At 41.3% G+C, this 24341-nt stretch overlaps 1 protein-coding gene across 1 annotated transcript in view; it reads right to left on the reverse strand.

The window, feature by feature from the left end:
• Nucleotides 1-7277: 7277 nt before the first annotated feature.
• Nucleotides 7278-24341, reverse strand: part of PSMB2 (proteasome 20S subunit beta 2) — a 38114-nt gene continuing 21050 nt past the window's right edge. The window contains exons 4-6 of the mRNA XM_003937517.3: nucleotides 13643-13805; nucleotides 9217-9266; nucleotides 7278-7519 (exon numbers count right to left, since the gene is read on the reverse strand). Coding sequence (XP_003937566.1) covers nucleotides 7412-7519; nucleotides 9217-9266; nucleotides 13643-13805 — 321 coding nt within the window. The 3' untranslated portion in view covers nucleotides 7278-7411. The remainder of the gene's footprint in view (nucleotides 7520-9216; nucleotides 9267-13642; nucleotides 13806-24341) is intronic.

Below are 24341 nucleotides of genomic sequence, written 5' to 3' on the forward strand. Positions count from 1 at the left end.
ATTTGCCTCCAAAGAGGGCAGTGTCACTGGGGAGAGGCAGGACCTGAGCATTAGGCAGTGAGTAGGTTTGGAAGGGACCCCTAAGAGGCTGAGAGGGGACTGGGAGCCCTTCTTTGTGAGAGGAAATACAGATGTTGGTCTATCTGGCATGTCAGTGTAGCTATTAGTTGCTGTGTCTGTGTGTGTGTGTGTGTGTGTGTGTGTGTGTGTGTGTCAAGTGAACACTGTATGTGTATTACTGTGACTTGGTGGGCTGGTGGGTACAGGTGTCAGTTTAGCTGTTAGGTGTATGGATTTGTTTCCATGCCCATTGGTGGTGAGTGTGTATGTGTCAGTGGAAACGCTGGTGACTGTATGTGTATCTATCAGGCCACTGCTCATTCAACTCTTGTCTTCTTGAGGATTTCACTCTTCAGGCATTTTTTTTTTTTTTCCTGTACCATCAGTCTCTCCCTATCTATGGAATCATTACTGGATCACTCCCCAGAGCACAAATGTTCTAGGATCTCTTACCTTACAAAACAAATCCTTTCCCCATTTCTTTATTTCCTTTGCTTGGAAAGATTGCTACACCTATGCCTCCATTTCTCTACCTCCAATTTCCTCTTCAATCTGCTTTTTTCCAACCAGTCTACTGAAGTCCACTCAGTATGGTCATCACAATGTCAAATCTCAAGGCTGTTTTTTTCTGGATATAACAGTAGCAGTCAGTGGATATGGCTGACCACTTGCTGTTTTCTGCAACTGTTTTCTCTGTGGCTTCTAACTTCTGGTTTCCTATGACCTCACTGGTTCCAATTCTGTCTTCCTAGCTGGCTACTTCTTTACTTGACTTCTAAATGCTGGCTTTCCCTGGGTCGTTCTCTTTCCATACAGACTCCTTAGGTTGGTCTCATTCAATCCCATGTCTTTCAATATCTAAATACTGCCAAGTCCTGAACGTTTATCTTCAGCCCAGGCTGCTCCCTGAACTCCAGACTTGGATGTACAACTGTCTGCCTGATGTCTGCTGGCATCTCAAATTCATGTCCAAAATGGAGTGCATGACTCAAATACTAAAATCGTGACCTCTTCCAGACTGTCCCACCACAGTAGATGGCACCACCTTCTACCCAATTGTTCAAGCCAGAAACTGGGGGGTCGTATTTGGTTCTTTCTCTATATTCAACCCTTCAGAAAGACCTATGGATTCTGAGTGCATCTTCTTTCTTCTCTGCCACCACCCTAGTTCTCTGGACTAATACAGTAGTCTCCCAACTGGTCTATTTTCTCCGGTACACCTTCAACCTCAGGTCCAACAATGATCTGACTGCCTGATTCTCCAGCCTCATCTTAAACTACTCTCTTCATCGCTCACTTTGCTCCAGCCCCACGGGTTTCCTTTCTATTCCTCAAACTAACGTTTTGTTTTATGTCTCAGGGCCATTGCATTCACTGTTGTTTGCCTGGATTGCTGTTCCCCATGTCTTTGCAAGCATGCTGTCAGGGATAGATGATGAGGTGCTTTGCAAGTGAACGTTGTGCTAGAAACATACGGTCTAGGCATCATCTCTCACGATAAGGGTCCAAAGATGTGACTTCTTTTCCCAAGAAGCTGCAATGCCTCAACTCACCCATATGTCCAGTGAAAGCTCTCCGGACACAGTGGGGTCTCCTCTGGGGGCCTGTCCCTCGTTCTAAATGCATGGAGACCCTGGACACATCCTAATCCTGGCCCTGCCACTCACTTGGTGTGCCCCCCTGAGCTTTGGGTCCCCCGGTACGTACCCCACAGCAGGTTGTTAGGTGGTGCTCGATACCTTGAGGCCGCCTCCAGGTGTGGCACTGAAGAATTCTGAATCATGTGAGGAGGAAGTGCTGCCTTTTTCAAGTCCCTTTCTTTTTTTTTTTTTTTTTTTGAGACGGAGTTTCGCTCTTGTTACCCAGGCTGGAGTGCAATGGCGCGATCTCGGCTCACCGCAACCTCCGCCTCCTGGGTTCAGGCAATTCTCCTGCCTCAGCCTCCTGAGTAGCTGGGATTACAGGCACGCACCACCACGCCCAGCTAGTTTTTTTTGTATTTTTAGTAGAGACGGGGTTTCACCATGTTGACCAGGATGGTCTTGATCTCTCGACCTCGTGATCCACCCGCCTCGGCCTCCCAAAGTGCTGGGATTACAGGCTTGAGCCACCGCGCCCGGCCTCAAGTCCCTTTCAATCAGTCCCTCTGAATACATCAAGAAGAAAGTCTCCATTTGGGGTTGGCATGGCTTTAACACCTAATATTTGCTTTTCCTCATTTTAACAAAGAGGTTCAGTGCCTTTCCCCAAGTATCCCTATCTGGGTTACTTACTCCTTTCTGCAGAAAGGAACAGAAAGGAATGTGGGGGGAGGCTGAAGTATGCTCTGCTTTAACTGAAGCCTAGGGCCTGGCAAGAGACATCCTACCTCTAAAATTATCAGACTATGAGAAGTTGGGAGGATTAAATAAGATATACAGCACTTCTATATAATGCTTGTAATATAGTAACAAATCAATAAAAGGTTATAAATATCCAGAAGAAATTAGTTTATCAAAAACTTTTCAGGGGCTAGACAACATTTCCTAAGGAAAGGACCATGTAGTCCTCACCAAATCCTATTTGACAAACAAGGAAGTGATAGATGAAAGCAGCTTTCCCAAGGTCACTAAGCAAGTGAGTGGGACTCACGCATCTGTGTGTGATCTGACCCTCCCTTCATTTCCACTCCATCACATGGCCATCTACAGAAGGGCTCACAGGCCTGACCCCAGCGAGGGGAAACAGGTCTTCCCTTTGTGCCCCGAGGCTCTGCTAAGCCAGCATATGGTCAGGATCATTAACAGTGCAGAAGCAGTATGGTATGGACACTGTCTAAGTGGCATTAGAAGCTTCTAATGAGGTCTCAGCACTTGATTCTTCCCATCAAGTTGTTTTTCTTTATTCCACAGCAAAATAAATCACGTTTTAGCCTCTAACTGGGTTTAGCCCTAAGGAAAAGTAGATGACGATTAAAGTATACACGGGGGCTGGGTACAGTGGCTCACGCCTGTAATCTCAGCACTTTGGGTGCCAAGGCAGACAGATCATTTGAGGTAAGGAGTTCAAGACCATCCTGTCCAACATAGTGAATCCCTGCCTCTATAAAAATAGAAAAAATAAAATACACACATATTGTTTTACAAGGCTTCTTTTTTGCAAAGCAAGTAGCTGCAAATTAAACGGCGAGTGTTTAGGCTTGGTAAGCATTCCAATTTGGAGTTTAAAGAAAAGGCTTTCCTACTTTAAGGATCATAGTGTTCCGGAAGAAATATGAAAAGTGCAGACTTTAAAAACGTTCCCTCCCATAAAGTAAGGTAAGTGACGGCAAGTTGCAGGCTTCTCCTTCCAAACACGCTAACTCATAATTCACACACTGGAGTAAGCAAGCAGCAGCAGACACTTAGGGAGAACCCAAGAATGCACCTCTTTCTCTTGCTTGGGCACTGCTGCTGCCCTGGTCAAAAGGCCAAGGGGCGCAGAAGTGAAAGGACTCTGGGCTTCAGGCAGGGCAGGCCAGCGTGGTTGCTCAACTAGCAACACCAAGAAGCTCTTGGGCCGTTTCAGTGGCCTCTTCCATCTCTCAAAGGTTCCTGCCTTCCCATCCGCTCTCTGGTTGGGCTGAGCTTCTGAGCCTCCCTACCCTGAGGCAAAACAGCTGCTCTCTTCTCCAATCCATCCCCACTCCCACCCTGAGCCAGGGAAAGAATAATTTGTTTTTCTGTGTATTAATCACCTGAAAGCATATGGGAGCTAATGAGAACTCCTTTCTGAACAGCGTTTGGCCAGGAGTGTTACAGAATGGGTATATTCCCAGTGTTTTTCAAACTTCAGGAAATTGATTTAGGACAAAGCTGGCATTTTAAAAACTAAAGTCCAGCAGAAGAAAACAGAAGTTACCAGAACACACTACATCATGACTCCACACACACACCCCTCTGTAAGAAAAGTTCCACAAAGTAATGCTTACCCTCCTTATAGTAGGTATATATAAGTGTGAAGTCACAAATGAATGACAGAGGCCATGTAAATGTATTTGAACACAGGCTTTATGAGGTGTAAAAGAGAGAAAGGAAAATGGGGAGTAAGGTTAGGAGAGCATTATGGAATGCCTAGCAGGTCAAACCAAAGAATCGGGCTTTATTCTCTTAAGCCATGGAAAACCACCGGAAAGTTTTAAGGGCAAAGAGGAATGGATGGTGAAACTAATTTTTTAAAGTATGGAGAAAGACCCGAAGAGAGAACAGATTAAAAGTAGAGTCAAGTTAAGAGGCTGTTAAATAGTCTAAGAAATGACAGGGGGTGAACCAGAATAATGGGGATGGAGATTTAAAGAGATTTAGGCCAGGTGCAGTGACTCACACTTAGAATCCTGGTGCTTTGGCAGACCAAGGTGGGAGAATCACTTGAGGCCAGGAGTTCAAGACCAGCCTAGGTAACATAGCAAGATCCCGTCTCCACAAAAATTTTTTACAAAATTAGCTGGGTATGGTGGTGTAGACCTGGAGTCCCAGCTAGCTGAAAGGCTGAGGTGAGAGGTTCACTTGAGCCCAGGAGTTCAAGGCTGCAGTAAGCTATGATCGTGCCACTGCACTCCAACCTGGGAGCTGGACCCTGTCTCTGAAAAACAACAAAAAAATTAAAAATTTAGGATATAGAAATGCCAGAACTTGGTGACCACATAGAGACAGGAGGTAAAGAATGGCATGAAAATGATGCCCAGCTAAATGCAATGTTGTTATCTTGAATTATATCCTAGAACAGAAGAAGAAAATTAGTGGAAAAACTGGTAAAATCTGAACAAAGCCTGGAGCTTAGTAATACTAATATACCAACCAATGTTGGTTTCTCAGTTTTGACAAATATACCATGGTATATACAAGATGTTAACATTACAGAAACTGAATAAGGGGTATAAGGACACTCTGTATTATCTTTGCAGCTTTTCTTATTCCAGAATAAAACGTTTATTAAAAATAAATGATGACTGGGTTTCTGACTTGGGTACCTGGGAACTAGGTGGCTCTAATTCTGTAAGATGGAATGTCACAGAAGAGGTCTGGAGAGGGGCAGATGGTAAGGCTCAGTTTTAGACATAGAGTTTGAAGTCCCTAAATCTGGAGGGTGAGCTATCTAGGAATGAGTTGATTTGGAGCTCAGGAAAGAGATCCAGGTTGGCAAAAAAAACACTAGAGTGAGGATGGGTTTGTAGGCATGCCTGAGATTGCCCTGGAGAACTACATGTCATCCCTGGTGAGGCCTGGATGCAGAATAACAAGTTTACTAATGATTATACACTGGCTGAGCACTTACCACATGCCAGGCTCTGCACTAAACTTTCACCTATATTACTCATGTAATTCTCATACCTACCTACATGGAATAGGTGCTATTTCAATCATTTTACAGACGGGAAAATCAGGTAGCAGGATAGCCTGTGATTTAGTAGCGGCACTCCACTGGGTAGAGCATCAGAATCACCTGTGGTGCTTTTAAAATAGACGTCTTACACTCAGGAATCTAGCTAAAAGATCAAACCTATGCATATTCACGGTACTGTTGGAGGTTGAATCGACTGTAGTGATGTGAATCATCGCTTTTCTCCCATTTATTCATGATTAGTTTTCTTCTTATGGTATAAGGCATTTACCATTGGTGTATTAAATAGTGTATAAGACACTCAAATCTAATGTTAACCCAATACTGTTAATATGAACATTATGATCACTAGGTAGTATCTTAGATGACACATTTAATCACAGACAAATCAAAAACCCATCTGTATATGGTATTAAGAGGAGCACAGAATTAGATAAAGTAGAGTTTATCTTAGTCTACGGCCATATGGTTGTGATACGTGGTTCCTAGACCGGCAGTATCAGTAGCAACTGGAAGTGTGAGATGAACATTCGGAAACACCCATCTGGTTAAGAATCACTGTTTTAGTGGCTTTAACCACAAAACGTCTACATTGTTCCCTAAAGGTAGGCTAAGAGTAAAATGGGTATCTGGTTAACTGCCCATGATGCATCAATTTAATGGAATATTATGCAACTGTCAACAAGAATACATAGATCTATTTGTATTGATATAAAACAATCTCTAATACAGTGCTAAGTGAAATAAGCAATATGTAGAACATTTAAAAATACTTTTTAGCCAGGCATGGTGGCTCAATGCCTGTAATGCCAGCACTGGGAAGCCAAGGCAGGCAGACTGCTTGAGCCCAGGAGATCGAGACCAATGTGAGTGGCATGGTGAGACTACTATCTCTATGAAAAACATAAAAATTAGCTGGGCATTGGTGGTGTATGCCTGTAATCCTAGCTACTCGGGAGGCTGAGATGGGAGGATCACTTGGGCCCAGGAGGCAAAGTTGCAATGAACCAAGATTGCACTACAGCATTCCAGCCTGGGCTACAGAGTGAGACCCTGTCTCTAAATAAATAAATAAATTTAAAAAATTTAAAGGGGACATGTGTCTGTATGTATGTATACCTTACTTAGTAACAGAGTATCTCTTAAAACATAAGAAATTAGTAGCTGAAGTTTCCTTGAGGAAGGGAAGCAGGTGATTGGACTATAGGGATGGGAGAAATCTTTTTCACTACATGTTTTTGCACTGTTTGCATGTTTTATGAAGTACATGTACTATTCATTCAGATTAATTTAAAAAATGTAAGTTTGGCCGGGCGCGGTGGCTCAAGTCTGTAACCCCAGCTCTTTGGGAGGCTGAGGCGGGTGGATCACGAGGTCAAGAGATCGAGACCAACCTGGTCAACATGGTGAAACCCCGTCTCTACTAAAAATACAAAACATTAGCTGGGCATGGTGGCGCATGCCTGTAATCCCAGCTACTCAGGAGGTTGAGGCAGGAGAATTGCCTGAACCCAGGAGGCGGAGGTTGCGGTGATCCGAGATCACGCCATTGCACTCCAGCCTGGGTAACAAGAGTGAAACTCTGTCTCAAAAAAAAAAAAAAAAAAAAATAAATAAGTTTAAGGGCGAAAAGAACCACTACTTTAGAGAGAATGAAGACATTAACAAGTAAAATATATGAAAGAGCTAGTTGGAAAGGAAGCCAAGCACGAAATAGAACATGGAGCCATCAGCTGCTAAAGGGTACTGAGCATTAAGGCAGGGTGGAGCAGGAAAAGTCAGGCCTGGCAAAAAGACCATCTTCCTTCCATATCCTTTCTGAGGTAATATTAGGTAAATTGAGACCCGGACCACAGAGCTCAATTATATCCAGTCACCTTTATTCTGAATTAACCATTTATCAAGAATGCACCTGAAAAGAGTAGAAAAAAAAAATAAAGGAGGCCAGCAAGAAAAAGTTCCTTGGCAAGTGGGAGGGAAGGTGGGCATGACATTAGGAGCCCTGTTTGGGGAAGGAAATGTTGTCCAGGTCATGGATGCCACTTTTGTCAATGATTCGAACACTGAAGGTTGGCAGATTCAGGATGAAGCGTTTCTGGAGCTGCAGAGAGACATGAAGGAAATCCGTCAACAAATAATTACTAAGTACTATGTGCCAGGCTCTGTTCTAGACACTGGGGATACAAGCAAACAAAAATCCCTGCTTTTGTGGAACTGAAATTCTACTGGAGGCAGTTGGTAGTAGGGCACTAGTACCCTAGTAGTACAGGGTACCCAAACAGCAGCTGGAGGATGACTGGGAGGCAGGGAGGCTGAACTGGGAGATGCAGCTAAGAGTCTGTCTCTGGTCAGTAAACCGATGAAAGAATGAGACCATCCAGTGTTCTGTTCTCCATAGTGTGTTAGCGATCAGTCTGGTAAACACAGACATGTCTCTTAAAATGTCTCAAGATAATAAACTAACAAAGACTGACTGTCCTCAGAACAAAGCAGAGGCCAGGAGTGGTGGCTCAGGCCTGAAATTGGGAGGTTGAGGTGGGAGAATGTCTTGAGCCCAAGAGTTCAAGATCAGCCTGGGCAACATAGCAAGACTCCATCTCTTAAAAAAAAATGAGCTGGGTATGGTAGTGCCTGTCTGTAGTCTCAGCCACTTGGGAAGATCGGTTGAGTTCCAGAGGTCCAGGCTGCAGTGAACTGTGGACTGCACTCCACTCCAGCCTGGGTGACAAAGGGAGACCCCATCTCTAAAAAAAAAGTGGGGGTGGGGACTGTAGACTGAAAACAAAAGGCTTGTGTAAGAGGCAAACTGACATTACTCTCAATACTCCTGCTCTTATCCTCCTATTCTCTCACTAAACCATGAGTTCAAGTTCATCCTTAAGCCACAGGAACAATAAAAGAATAAAAAAACCTAATGGGAACGGTTTTTGACCTTCCCATCATCCATCCATACCCAAAGCCTGAGACTCTAAGGAGTAGTATTAGAAAGGGTGCATTCTGAGCTGGGTATGGTTGCTCACGCCTGTAATCCCAGCTACTCAGGAGGATAAGGCAGGAGAATCACTTGAACCCGGGAGGCAGAGGTTGCAGTGAGCCGAGATGGAGCTATTGCACTCCAGCCTGGGTGACAGAGCAAGACTCTGTCACCAAAAAAAAAAAAGAAAAAAGGGTGTGTTCTATGATCCTGGCCTCACAAACCAAAGTCTACTCTCTCCTTCTGCCCCAAGTTTCTTAGTTGTTTTCTATGGTCCTGCTGAATTCTTAGGGAAGGCTTTCTCTCTAGATCACAAAGACTCATGCACTACTAAGGGAACAGGCAGCATGCCAATTCCAGGTGGCACAAGAACAGAGCAGGTATAAAGTCCAGGGCAGAAGTTCTTCAAGTACAGCCTCAGTTACCACCTGTAACAAAATCACCTGGGACTGTCAATTATAACAGAGCTTCCCAGTTTGTACCCCACAGCAGTGGAATCAGAATTGAGGGTTGGGGCAGAGATGGCAATCCGTCTAACAAGTTTCCCGGGTGATACTTACACATACTAAAATTTGAGAACCACTGGTTTGGATAAACCAGAAAGAATTAAATTATAAAATCGACGCTGAGGAGGTAATCTGTAAAAGAAAAATAAGCTTGCTACCCACACCAAGCTCTATCCCTGATAGCAACTTCATACCTGGTTAGTAGGTATGTATTACATCTTCTGGCAAAAATCAGAAAAAATATAACGAAGGAACAGGAACAAGACTGGCAAACAGAGACACAAACATTCCTTTCAGGATCCCACAGGAGCTACTTACCTCCTCCAGACATTTCCTAAGAAGCTCTACTGCCCTCTCACGTGAGATAGCTGAAAGAGAACACAGAGACCAAGTACTTAAGGTGCTGTCATTAAATCCAACTCTCAGCAGCTTTTGATTAAGTTTCAAATCTTCATCAAAGCTGACTTCTTCAGGTCCAAGTGCCACACAAATGGAAAAGGCAAAAAAACGCTTTGCCTTCCAGCCTGCAACCAACTTACTCCATATGCACCTGGGGGTGCCCCAGACCCAATGCTCCAGCAGCTACAAGCCATTGCAAATTGATTTGCTACAGTGAAGGGTAAGCATGAAGGAATTCTGACTCCCCTGGCCAGGGCCCGCCTCTGAAGAAGTCCAGTGGCCTGTCTCTCTTTATTTTAGCTCACCCCTTTCACTCCCCCGTAGTCCAGGGTTTAAATCAATTCCATCTGCCCTACTCAGCTGCAAATCCGGGAAAGGGAAGACAGGGTCAGAATTTTAGCCTTGTTTTCCCAGCTGGGTCTCTGTTTAACAATGGAAAGAGAATTTATAGGATGGGGCTGACAGGAGCCAAAGCAGCTGTCTGTGGGCATGGCAAACTGGAATGACATGTTATGCAGTCAGGCTTCAGGGGTGGCTAGTCGTTATTTTGGTGGGCAAATCAGCTATATTACCGACAGATGCCAAATCAAGAAAGTCACTGGGAGGCCAGGCTAATTCTTTTCAGGATGTGGCCCAGAGCTCTAGTGTGGCTGAGGCTGAGCCAGAGGGCAGCACCAAAAAAGAATGAACATGACAGATTCTTATGATATCGATAGTGAAGAATGGAATGTAAAGAGAGAAGTGGTTATCTGTGCTACAGTTATAGTCTGTAAAAGCTAAGGATTCCAAAGTACCCATTGCCCACAGAGGCTAAAGTCAAGGTTAAGATTGGGGTCAGAAGATGGAACTTAGCACAAAAGCATCCCATGTCTGGGAAGTCCTAACCAGAGCACTTAGGCAAGAGAAAGAAATAAAGAGTATCCAAATTGGAAAGCAGGAAGTCAAATGTCCCTATTTGCAGATGACATGATTTTCTATACAGAAAAACCTAAAGACCCCACCGGAAAACTCTTATATCTGATAAATTCCATAAAGTTGCAGGATACAAAATTAATATCCAAAAGTTAGTAGTGTTTTTATATACAAACAAACTAGCTGAAAAAGAAATCAAGAAGGCAGTCCCATTTACAATAGAAACAAAAATCAAAGAAAATAAAATACCTAGGAATAAATTTAACCAAGGAGGTAAAAGACCTCTATAACAAAAACTATAAAACACTGAAGAAATAAACTGAAGAGGATACAAATGAATGGAAAGACAGCTCATGCTCCTGGATCAGAAGAATATTAATTGATTGATTGACTGATTGAGACAGGATCTCACTCTGTTGCCCGAGCTGGAGTGCAGTGGCACAATCTCGGCTCACTGCAACCTCCACCTCCCGGGTTCAAGCAATTCTTCTGCCTCAAACTCTCAAGTAGCTGGGATTACAGGCACTTGCCACCACGCCTGGCTATTTTTTGTATTTTCAGTAGAGATGGAGTTTAACCATGTTGGTTAGGCTGAACCTGACCAACATGGTGAACTACTAACCTTGAACTCCTAACCTTGTGATCTACCCGCCTTGGCCTCCCAAAGTGCTAGGATTACAGGCATGAGCCACCACACCTGGCCAAGAATTAATATTATTAAGATGACAATACTACCCAAAGAAATTTATAGATTCAATGCAATCCCTATCAAAATACTACTGACATGCCTCACAGAATCAGGAAAAAAAAAAAAAAATCCTAAGATCTGTATGGAACCACAAAACACTCTAAACAGCTAAAGCAATCCTGAGCAAAAAGAACAAATCTGATAGTTGATACTACTACCACACTTCAAAATATACCACAAAGTTGTAGTAACCAAAAATCAGCATGCTATTGGCATAGAAATAGACACATAGACCAATTAAACAGAAGAGAGAAATTAAGAAATTAAGCCACAATCTACATTTGACTTTTGATAAATGTACCAAGAACACTCATTGGGGAAAGGACAGTCTCTTCAATAAATGGTGCTAGAAAAACTGGATATCCATATGCAGAAGAATGAAATCAGACCCTCAGCTCTCATCCTATAGAAAACTCCACTCAAAATGGATCAAAGACCTAAATTTAAGACCTGAAACTAGAAGAAAACATAGAGGGAAAGCCTCAGGACATTGATCTGGCAAAAGATTTTATGAATAATCTCATAAGCACAGGCAATAAAAGCAAAAATAAACAAATTGGATTATAGCAAACTAAAATGCTTCTGCACAGCAAAGGAAACAACAGAGTGAAAAAATAACCTACACAATGTTAGAAAATACACACGAACTACTCATTCCAACAGGGGGTTAATATCCAGTAAATATAGGGAACTGAAACATCTCAACAGAAAAAACAAATTCAATTAAAAAAGCTATTATCGATTAGGAAAGCTATTATCAAAAAGACAAAAAAGGGATTTCTAGCTCTCTGGAATCCCCTTCCACAAAGTGGGAGTCTCTTTCCCCTCCTGGATTTCCCCTCTGGAGTCTCCTTCCACACTCTTCATAGAAGTTTTCGCTCTTCTCTTTTTTCTCTTTTTTTACCTAAATAAATCACTTTCTACAAAAAAAAAAAAAAAAAAAAACAGACAAAAAATAACAAAAACAAATGCTGGCAAGGATGTAGGGAGAAGGAAATTCTTTATACACGGTTGGTGGGAATGTAAACTAGTAAAGCCACTATGGAGAACAGTATGGTGGTTGTTCAAAAAACTGCAAATAGAACTACCATATGATCTGGCAATCCCACTACTGGGAATTTATCCAAAAGAAAGGAAATCGTTATATTGGATGAAATCATTTTATCACTGGGGAAATACTGCACCCCAGTGTTTACTGCAATACTATTCAAAATAGCCAAGATATGGAACCAACCTAGATGTCCAATGACAGATCAATGGTTAAGAAAGTGTGGTATATACACCATGAAATACTATTCATCCATAAAAAAGGAAATCTGTCATTCATGGCAACATGAATGGAATTGGAGGACATTCTGTTAAGTGAAATAAGCCAGGAACAAAGTTAATACACTGTACATACTCACTCATATGTAGAAGCTAAAAAAGCTGAACTCAGAAATAAAAAGTAGAACAGAGGATACTAGAGGTTGAGAAATCCTCTGTAAGAGATGGGGGACATTTGTCAAAAGATACAAAATTGGCTGGGTGCAGTGGCTGACGCCTGTAATCCCAGCACTTTGGGAGGCCAAGGAGGGTGAATCACTTGCGGTCAGGAGCTCCAGTCCAGCCTGGTCAACATGGTGAAACCCCATCTCTACAAAAAATATAAAAACTAGCCAGGCGTGGTGGCATGTGCCTGTAATCTCAGCTACTTGGGAAGCTGAAGCATGAGAATTGCTTGAACCTGGGAGGCGGAGGTTGCAATGAACCGAAACTGCTCCACTGCACTCCAGTGTGGGTGACGGGGAGGCTGTCTCAAAAAAAAAAAAAAAAAAGATACAAAATTATGGTTAGATAGAGGAATAAGTTCTAGTGTTCTATACTACTGTAAAACAACGGGTTAACAATATATAGTTTCAAATAGCTAGAAGGAGGATACTAAATGTCTCCAACACAAAATGATAAATGTTTGAGATGATGGATATACTACTAAATACCTTGATCTGTTCACCATACATTACAAGTATTGAAACATGATGTACTCCATGAATATATGTCCAATTATTATTTGTCAATTAAAAAATAAAATTTTAAAAAAGCATCCCTGTATCTGAAGTTTTGCCAAGCTGATGCTTTACGGACAAGTAGAGCAAAAGCTTCCAGTAGAGCGGGCAGCCGTTAGGTGACAACCGAGGGTAGGCTCAGATTTGTAGCCTTAGAAAGCTTTGATGTTTAAGCAAAGAAACCTTCAGTTGTCATGCTGGGGACCTATTCATCCTCACAAGTTCAAAACAAACATATAGCTACTTCCTTTACTCACTCGTTCTTTACTGAGATGCTAATAAGCATCTAGGTAAAGCAAAATAAGTGAAAAAACTAACTCTTAGAACTGAAGAATTTTAGAACCCAATAAAAATGTTTTATTCACTATGTCATCTATTCCAATCCTCCTTCAAAACAAAATCCAGTTCTAGAGATATGTAATATCTCATTTTGGCTGGCAAAAAAATGGGACTTTAATCAGCTTTTAGAAGACCCTACTGACCCACAGAAGAGTGCAGCTTCCAGAGGGAGACCTGCCTGTGCTTTTTAAGATCCATCCTATTCAAGTCCTGGCCACCCAACTCCAAGGGTGGACAAACCTGGGAAGCAGCTGAGGGCAGGGCTCTGTCACTGCTCCCTTCCTAGAGTGTTGGTACTTACTCGGTGTATAGTATCTGTCCAGGATACTGAGAGTCAGGAAGGCACCATAGCCATGGGCTGCAAAAGGGGCCTTGGCCAAGGCTGCCAGGTAGTCCATGTAGTAGAGCGCTGGCCCTTCATGCTCATCATAGCCAGCCAGGAGGAGGTTCACATGATACGGAGTCTGCAAAGAAAAGATATGGCAAAGTGATAAGCAGAACACCAACATCTCTTATCATGGCAAATGGGAATATTCTGACTCTTGATAAGAAAGAAAATATTAGCAGCAACTGAGTAAATCACAATCAAAGTAAAAATGTAGGGAAATCTAGAGGACTTGGAGTATGGTAACAGGCCAAGGGACATTGGGTTATTCTCTTTGAACAGAAGGGCATTTGGAGCACTTTAAGGTATATGAAAAAGCTGCTATCTTCTTAAAGTCTACAGATGAGAACCTGTATAAAAGCCCTTCTTCAAAAGTATTTGATAGCAAAACAGTGACTATAATTAATAATAGTTTAATTGTATATTTTAAAATAATGAAAAGAACATAATTGGATTATTTGTCACACAAAGGAGAAATGCTTGAGGTGACAGATATCCCATTTACCCTGATGTGATTATTACACATTGTATGCCTGTATTAAAATATCACATATACCCAATAAATACACACAACTACTATGAATGCATAAAAATTAAAATTAAAAAAAATTTTTAAGCACTGCACAGGCAAAGCACAGGTGCTCTCTGTCATTCCTAATTGTTGAAAACAACAAACAATTCTGAGGGTGCCAGGCCACAGACTGAAAAAAGCAGATGCTCCAAGCACATCGAATGAAACAAACAAACTCCATCTGGGCATCTGGACCAATCCCAAGTGGTAAACTGTATGCCCACTACTAAAGAAACAATTTATAGCTGGGCGCAGTAGCTTACAGGTATAATCCTAGCACTTTGGGAGGCTGAAGCAGGATGGACTGCTTGAACCTAGGAGTTGGAGACCAGCCTAGGCAACATAGTGGGACTCCATTTCTGCAAAAAAAACTAAAAACTTAGCCAGGTGTGATGGTACACACATGTGGTGCCAACTCAAGAGGCTAAGGTGAAAGGATCACTTGAGACCAGGAGGTCAAGGCTACAGTGAACAATGATTGTGCCACTGCACTTCAGCCTGGGTTCTAAAAAAAAGAGAGAGAGAAAAGAAACAACTCATGAGGTGGGGAGGGAGAGTAAGTCTCAAATATTTAAGTCAAATCACTAGACTTAACTGAGAAGTAATTTTGAGACAAATAAAAAGTAATAAAAAGGCCGGGCACAGTAGCTCACGCCTATAATCGCAGCACTCTGGGAGGCCAAGGCGGGCGGATCACAAGGTCAGGAGTTCGAGACCAGCCTGGTCAACATAGCAAAACCCTGTCTCTACTAAAAACACAAAAATCAGTTGGGTGTGGTGGTGGACACCTGTAGTCCCAGCTATTCAGGAAGCTGAGGCAGGAGAATCACTTGAACCCGGGTGGCGGAGGCTGCGGTAAGCCGAGATCATGCCATGGCACTCCAGCCTGGGCAACAAGAGCGAAACTCTGTCTCCAAAAAATAAGTAATAAAAAATAATTATAACTTGGATTTATAAATATCCTTTCTTTCTTTGTATTACCTGCAAATCTAAAAGCATAAGTTGCTATGGAGAACTATGACTGAGTCTGCGCTGCTCTTCATCGCCAAATGGATGATTATTTTTTTCTACACTAGCAGGGTCGTTTACCATGTTAAATTCAGTCTGTCTGTGCCCCCAGTCATCAGTGTGGGACTTCCATTTTAAATGGCTTTCTTTTTCTCTGCAGGATGTGTTTCTCCTCTTGCATTTGCTTCAGTGGGTAGTAACCAGGCCTTGCCCATGGATATGTCCCCATCTCTAAATTTATGGATGCATGCGATCAAATGCACAATAAGTGAGACACCTCATTATGAGGCATGAAGTATAATAGCTAATGGTCCTAAAAATGGCATTTAACATTCTTTGAACACTGATTAATACAGGTACTTTGCAGCCTTAAAAAACTCCTTGTTTTTGCTTTTTTCTGGTGGGGGTAGGGGGGATGTTGTGAGGGGAGTTAAAAGGGGATGTTGTTGTTCTGTTGCTCAGGCTGGAGTGCAGTGGTGCATTCATAGCTCACTGCAGCCCCAAACTTTTTGGCTCAGGTGAATTTCCCACCTCAGCCTCCTGAATAGCTAGGACTATAGGCACGTACCACCATGCCCTGCTAATTTTTATTTTTATTTTTAAGAGATGAGGTCTTGGCCAGACATGGTGGCTGATACCTGTAATCCCAGCACTTTGGGAGGCTAAAGTGGGCGGATTACTTGAGGTTGGGAGTTTGATGGGAGTTTGAGACCACCTGGCCAAGATGATGAAACCCTGTCTCTACTAAAAACACGAAAATTAGCCAGGCATGGTGGCACATGCCTGTAGTCCCAGCTACTCTGGAAGCTGAGGCACAAGAATCCCTTGAACCTGGGAGGTGGATGCTGCAGTGAGCTGAGATCGTGATACTGTACCACTGGGCAATAGAGCAAGACTCTATCTCAAAAAAAAAAAAAAAAAAAAGGAGAGAGAGAGAGAGAGAGAGAGAGAGAGAGAGAGATGGGGTCTCACTATGTTGCCTAGGCTGGTCTTGAACTTCTAGGCTCAAGTGATCCTTTCACCTTGGCCTCCCAAACTGCAGGCATGCCACCATGCCTATTGCAAAACTCATATTATATACTTACTTGGAATTCTAAGCCAGCTGTGCTAAGTAGGAAGGGTTCCTAACATCACCTGGAGATTACAGAGTAGTCCTTACCTCTAGATAAGTTTCTGTTTTAGTGATAAGATAGTGGGTAGTCCCAGAGAGAAATAAGTTGACCAGCAGTCAAGACTTCGGAGAAAATAATTATCTGCCTATTGCATTTCCCAATGAGTACTGTGCTGCACTCTACCAAGCTCTGGAATTCTCTGTGCATTCTGAGTATCTTCTTAGTAAATCCAATCTTAGGCAAAAAAAACTTAACCCCTATGAGCTTCTGTTTTTTTTTTTTAATGTGCAAAACTGGGTTAATCTTTCTTCTTTCTATCTTCTAGGGAATATAATGAGAAAAAATAATAATGATAAAGCATCCCAAACTGTGGAAGAAAAGATGCTACCAAAATTCCTAGTATTTTAACTACATCCCAGTCTCTTTTTGAAAGCTTATTACTATAAACAACAACAAACCTACTTAAATTAGCTATAGATTTTAAAATGCTATTAGTTACATATTTTTAAAGTGTGAAAACAGTACTGCAAAATCTGGCAGACACAGAATACCTTGGTGTTCTTATAGTTAAAATTAGAAGAAAGGGGGAGAAAGAGAGGCAGAATAGCAAAGAGATTCCAACCAATTTCCCTACCCAAGAGAATAAAACAGTCTTTCACCTATCAGAAACTAAGTTAAATCTTTTCGCTAAGAGGATAAACTCTACTCTTCTCTACTAACTAGCCAGAATACTCGCTGTGTAGTTAACTAAGACAATTTCATCAAGTTGCAATGGTATATTAAGTATTTCCCCAGATGCTCAAAGAGGCCTTAACCAGCAGAACCCAAATGTTTTGTCTTCAATGAAGATCTTGTCCATACTATGAGATTAAATTTAGAACAATAAATTTTATTTTAAAATACACTACTAGAAGATTTTAGATGAAACAGGATGTCAACAGAATTCCAGAAGCAAATTGTATCACTTAATTGGTCTATATAGTATCATTTACTTTTACTTAGGCATCTGACACACATACACTTACTGAAGTTGGTATTCAGAAGCTACAACTCCTGGTACTGAAGATAACTCACAAATTATTGTGTGACTTCAAATTACCAACTTTTGTATGTGTGAGATGCTTAAGCATAAATAAATGGTGTTATCTAGACTAATTAAATCAATACATCTGTGCAACAACTTGCAGTTTGTGAAATTCTTCTGACAATGCTCCATCAAAAATCTCTGGCTTGGCTGGGCGCGGTGGCTCACGCCTGTAATCCCAGCACTTTGGGAGGCTGAGGTGGGAGGATTGCTTGAGCCCAGGAGTTCAAGACCAGCATAGGTAAGATGGCAAGACCCTGACTCTACGGGAGTAGGGTGGGAGAAGCTAGGTGAAGTGGCTACTTGGGAGTCTGAGGCAGGAGGATCCTTAAGTCCCAGAGTACAGTGAGCTACTATCCTCCACTGCACTCCAGTGTGACTGGCAACAGAGTAAGACCCTATTTCTATCAAATAAAAATAAAAATCACTAAACAAATGTCAGAAAGCGATAGGTGCTACTTCTGAGAAGTGGCTCAAGTTTAAGTCAATTGCCAGCATCTCCATGAATGTACATTTATTGTTGCTTTTTGCTAGGCTTGGGTCCTTCTCTTTCTACCTCCCTCTAGACACAGGGTGATAAGTAAAGAAAAGCATAGGATACAGGCCAGGCATTCAGAACTGAACAAAGAGGAGACCAATAGCATAAATAAGAAAGAGTTGGGCTATTTGTGACTTTAGAAAAGTTAGTCATTTAATCTCTCTGAATTTTATTTTCTCATTTAAAACATGGGATGATCCCTACTACAAAAGTGCTGCTGCAGTGAGGATTCCAAAAGATAATACATGTGGATAAGTGTAACGCCTGAAACAGTAAAGACTATAAATAAACAATGCAACTACTCAGGAGAAGCCCGACTACTTCTGGCATTGAGATACGAGGGAAATTCCTATGTCTTCATAAAGGGATATGGAGGGGTGTTAGTGCCCAGCACAGTGCCTGACACATGGTAGAAAAGCAGTAAATGATAGTTTCCACCTCTTTGATTCTTGGGACTCTTTCCAGGGGTCCTAAGGTAAAGGAGTTCAGTGTTACCAGCATCTGTACTAAACACTTAGAGCATACCTGCTTCACGGTCAACTCTTCCTAACCATGTCATTTCTTCCCTTGCAGATGTGTCTATCCTGAGTGACAAACCTATTTTCTAGACAATTTTTCATCAGTTCCCTTTTCCCCCATGATCAGTATCACATATTTAAGGATTTGCCTAATTATTCTGGGAAAATGAAAACATTAATCAATAATGATAGCACTGTTAGGGATGCTCCTTACAGAAAATCTTTTACAAAGTAATCCTTTGTAAAGATTTCCAAGTATCTTTTAAAATGAAATCTGTATTCTGTATATGATATAATCTAGCCTTTAGTTGTCTCTACTATTCTAATTGTTTACAGAGTAAGTCTAAGCAATAAGACAAAGTTATGAGATTCCCAAGGGGAAGAACTATAATATACAAGACTAGACTTATTCCACAGTATAAGCTAAGACTGAACATTATATACAGTACTGAATTAACCTAAACATCCAAACATTGCATCCAAGTGAACCCAAACATTTAGCTAAGATACTCTCTACCCCAAGGCTTGGGAATCACCATCAATGGTCTGCAATGCAAATACCAACATATTTAAAGTTGCGCCTAATTGATATACAAAGAAAACATTTTAAATGAACTATCCTGGGAACTCAAAATGAACTTTAGCTTCTAGCATGGGGTACCACCAAAACTTTGCTCTTACTAGAAGGCAGTGGGGGTAGAGTGGGGACCAAACTAGACATATGTATCTTTTCCTCCTTTAATTAATATGTGATATGAGTTCATTTTCACAGTGAAGTACATTTAGGTCATTTTGAGATTTCTTCATCTATACAGTAAAGATAATAAAAGTACCCAGTATTATAAGGTTGTGGAAAAGTTTAGATAAGTACATGTAAAGTGATCAGTGCAATGCCTGATATATTGTAATAATGCAGATTGACTATCATCACAACACTACCACCACCACCTTTAGGATTTAACTGCATTATCAACAGATTTGACAAGATAATAAGATCAAGAAGTGAGTCACAGAGAGCCAATAAAATTGTCCAACTTTTGTTGTTGCTAAAAGATCAGATTTAAAAAGACAGAGAAATTAGCCAATAAGCACATCTCTTATGTACTTCTGAGATTGAAATAGACTTCTTAAGTATTCTGAGCATCTGAGCCCTGCAAAACTGAGCTCAGTGCCACTTTGGACTCTTGTACATTTGGGGGTGAGGAGTGTACAGTGCACACATGCAAACTTAAATTAGATGAAGTGTTTCCCTCCCTCCAACTCTTGTGCATATGACTCCTTGTATATTCCTTCTCTCTCTTTTTTTTGAGACGGAGTTTCGCTCTTGTCTCCCAGGCTGGAGTGCAATGGCACGATCTTGGCTCACCGCAACCTCTGCCTCCTGGGTTCAGGCAATTCTCCTGCCTCAGCCTCCTGAGTAGCTGAGATTACAGGCATGTGCCACCATGCCCAGCTAATTTTTTTGTATTTTTAGTAGAGACGGGGTTTCACCATGTTGACCAGGATGGTCTCGATCTCTTGACCTTGTGATCCACCCGCCTCGGCCTCCCAAAGTGCTGGGATTACAGGCTTAAGCCACCGCACCTGGCCCTTCCTTCTCTTATGAAAAAGAAACACTGTAGTAATTAAGAAGAGTGTGAAATTCCATAAATTTTACAGCCAAACAGAACAGTTGTGATAAATACACTGAAACAACAAAATCAGCGACAAGAGTCTGGGCGGTGACAAGCAGCGGTGTGACATCTGGCGGAAGCTAAAGTCACAGCAAGGGGGAGAGAGGTGGGCGTGAGGAAGCATCCTGCCAAGCGTGGACACAGAAAAAGAGAGGAATTGACAGTCTTCCTTTGGAGCCAGGCCAGCCTTTGCCACCTCTAATTGAATGGGACGACATTGCTATAAGTGAGGTGCTTTGGAGAATGGTGCGATTTCTTTTTTGATGTGCTGCATCTTGGAATGCTTAGCAGTGTGAGGCATAACTCCATTCCTAGTGGGTCAGTAATTCTAGACAAATGAGTTTGTCTAGAGAAGAATGTTTTCATAAACAGACTTCTAAACATACTAAACAGAGACTGGACTTTGAAAGGAATAGTACATCTGCTCTTTCTTTTAGTTCAGGGGATTGTCAAAACTGCCTAAAATTCCATCTTTAGCACTGAGAAGATTTCATGAAAATGCAGTTTATAGACTTAGATGGGATAGAAAACCTCAACTAGTTTACCCAGTATCCCTTTTACACATGTGGGGACTAAACTTCAAAGAGGAAAGAGTCACTCGCCCTAAACCACACAGGTAATCAAGAGTCAGGTCCAGAATTCAGGCCTCCCAACTGCAAGCCCTGCATGCTTTTCCAGGAAATCATGCTGCCCTCACAAAATGGAAATTAGTGTAAAAATATAGTTCAGTATGTAAATGCCAGTTTCACACTCAAATATTTCAGAATACGTTATTTTGCATTCTAGCATCTACTGCTCTCTATTTCATTTAACACATTTTTATACAACCAATAACATTTCAAGGATTTTGTTTGATTTCAGGAGACAGCATCTTGCTATTTTGCCCAAGCGAGTGCAGTGGCTATCTACAGGCGCAATCAGAGTACACTATAGCCTCAAACTCCTGGGCTCAAGGGATCCTTCTATCTTAGCTTCCCAAGTAGCTGGGACTACAGAGGGGTGCCTCCGTGTCTATCTGATATTTTAAGTTTTGAAAGGGCAAGTTTAATATCATACAATTATGACTCCTCTATAGGGTCTAAAACTATGTAGTAGTAGTAGTAGGTATTCAGTAAATACCCATGATGATAGATTATCAACACCTTAGTTCTTTTGCCAATGGTCAATTTAAATAAAATAAATCAATTGTTATTTTCTTGTGCCAATGTTCTGAACTCTAGACTTTGTTTGCAATAACCAACAAAATTCACTAGCTATCTATTTTGGGTGGGTTTAGCGGTATAATTTTAAAATCTCAATTTCAATTTTGCCATTTTAATTAAAGAAGGACTTCATATGTGAATTGAATTCCACTAGTTCAAACACTTTAAAAAAATCTCAAAGATTTTGGCAACTTTCAATTATTGTGACCTAGTACCTTTTCTAGCTCTAAAAGACTAGTTCCACAGATGAGGAAGGGGGTGGAGAACTACCTATCCTTAATGCCTAAGCAATATGGAATCATTTGTACCCTTTTTTTGCGTGTGTTTTTTTGAGTCAAGAGTTTTGTTCTGTTGTCCAGGCTGGAGTGCAGCGGCGTGATCTCTGCTCACTGCAAACTCCGCCTCCTGGGTTCAAGTGATTCTCCTCCCTCAGCCTCCTGAGTAGCTGGGATTACAGGTGCATGCCATCATGCCCAGCTAAATTTAGTATTTTCAGTAGAGAAGGGATTTCACTATGTTGGCCAGGCTGGTCTCGAACTCCTGACCTCAAGTGATCCAGCCACCTTGGCCTCCCAAACTGCTGGGATTACAGGCATAAGCCATCATGCCTGGCCTTGTACCCTCATTTTAATGAGGTTATTTAATTTAATAAGAGGTTATTTAATATAACCTCTTGGTTATATTCCTTTTAAGGAAACCCACGTGTAGATTCAGTCTCTTTTAGCCTTAAGGAAAAAATAAACAGTTTAGAAAAGGCTTCAACCAAATTCTATGAGTTCCCTGGGACTACAACATAGAACAATTATGAAATAGGTAGATGCCCCAACTAACTTCATTTCCAGATCTGGAGTGTGAATACATTCAATAAATGTTTATTTAGCATTTATTATGTGAGAAGCATCGTGACATGTGATGAAGATGGGAGTCTGGATCTGGAAGGCACTCAACAAGGTAGATGTGGGTAGGAAGGACTCAGACAGAGGAAATGGCATATGTGAAGACAAAGAAACATAGAGGAATATGGAATGTCTAGGTACTAGGGAACATGGGACACATACACCTGGAGAATTATGTGACTTCAGCAGGAAGTAGGGAGAGAAACTGGGATGATACTGTCATTGGCCTCCTAAAGAATATTTACATGATTAGTACGTTTAAATATTAGTATGTTAAAATTAGTATTATTAAACCATGGAGTAGCCAGTGAGAATTTGCCACTTCCATCCCTCTGCTGATCCAAGCCTTTTTTCATAATATAGCACACTGGTTAATTGTTGCCAAGGAACCCTGATGTCTCAGATTGATATTCCACCAGTCCCAGGCATTTTCCCTGCTTCTCTTTAATAGAAGACTTTTAGAAAGGAAATTGTACAAACAGATTGCCATTTTAGGATGATAACTGACAGTTATATGGAAGACAGACTGGGATTAGGACTGAGAGGAAGGGAGAATGATTAGAGGATCTATAATAGTCTACTCTGGACAGATGATGATGAGGACCAAACTAAGGAAAAAGTAGAGGAAGCAGAGAGAGATATATGAAATATGAGATACATTTAGAAGGTAGAAATGATGGAACTTCATAACTAGTAGAAGAAGTGAGGGAGAAAGAGTTAGTAGGACTCTCAATAAGGGGTCAGTGGCAGTGCAAATGAAAAGAGCTCAATTTGAACCTAATGAGCTTAAGTAGAGCTGTCCAAAGACAGACGGAAAGAGAAAATAGTTTATAACTAAGGTCATGAGACTGAATGAAGAGCCAGCCAGTGAAGAGGTTTCATTCACATAAACACATACACTACACTCTGACACTCACGCACAGAAGACAGAAAAGACAATGATTACAACAGGACACCGCGGCAAATGTATACCTAAGTTGCCATAAGAAATTGAGGGTGACATACGTGGGGAGGTGGGTAGCAAATACAGAAAAAACTTCCCTGATAAGTGCTAAGTTTAACTGGCAATGAAGAGCTAGCCATGTGGGGATGCTGGTACATTCAAGGGAGGAGACAAGCAAAGTGCTGGAGTGGCAAAAGCAGAGATGCAAGAGAGAATCCAGGGCTGGCTAAGTTACCTATAGTTGCCAAGTTTGGGGGAAAGGTATAGAACTGGAAGTTGAAAACAATTTTCTCTTAATCTGTGACTGAAAAAAGTACAAATTTAAACTGATCAAAATCAGAGTACTATAATGAGCTTCACAAACAAAAAAGTTAAATTAAACTGCCTGACTCTCCTTGTTCCTGCCTGTTCCAAACGTATTTATTTTCTGTAGCCCTAAAAAACAAACTGGCCCGTGTTTATAAATTCTCATACTAAGTTGGGAAATAAGGAAGCAAGTGTACCTCAAACAAAGCAAACCTTTCATTTTCAGAGGACCAAGATGAAATAAAAGAAACACTGCTCTGAAAATGAGACTGTCTAACCAATTTTTTTCCTTTTTCTTTTCCTTGCCTTAGGTCACTCTCTGAAAGTATATTTGGTATACCTGTTTGATGCTGGCAGATCCAAAATAAAAATATAAAAATTGTCTTTGTTTTCCTTTAATAACAATTAGCTCATGTTCAAATGTTACTGGTAAAAACTCATATAATGGTTGAGTTCTTGAACTTCAGTTCAGGAATGTTACTGCATTTACAACCAGTATTTTAAACTTTAAAAGAAAAACATCTTTTAAATTACTCCTTGGATAAACTCTGCTATTAAACGCCATAAGTCATATAAGATAGGCATGTACTTTTGTGACAAAGCAATGAAAATCAAATGTGGCTTTATCACCTTATGGTTGTATTACTTGAGATAGGCCACACGGAGCCTTGACCGCCGGATCGACTGCCAGATCTGTAATGTGAAGGACAGTACTGGTTGTCTGACAGAACTATGAGGAATTACTCACTTGTGTTAAAGTTCCT

Source organism: Saimiri boliviensis, chromosome 11 (assembly GCF_048565385.1).
Source record: "Saimiri boliviensis isolate mSaiBol1 chromosome 11, mSaiBol1.pri, whole genome shotgun sequence".
Lineage (NCBI taxonomy): Eukaryota > Metazoa > Chordata > Mammalia > Primates > Cebidae > Saimiri > Saimiri boliviensis.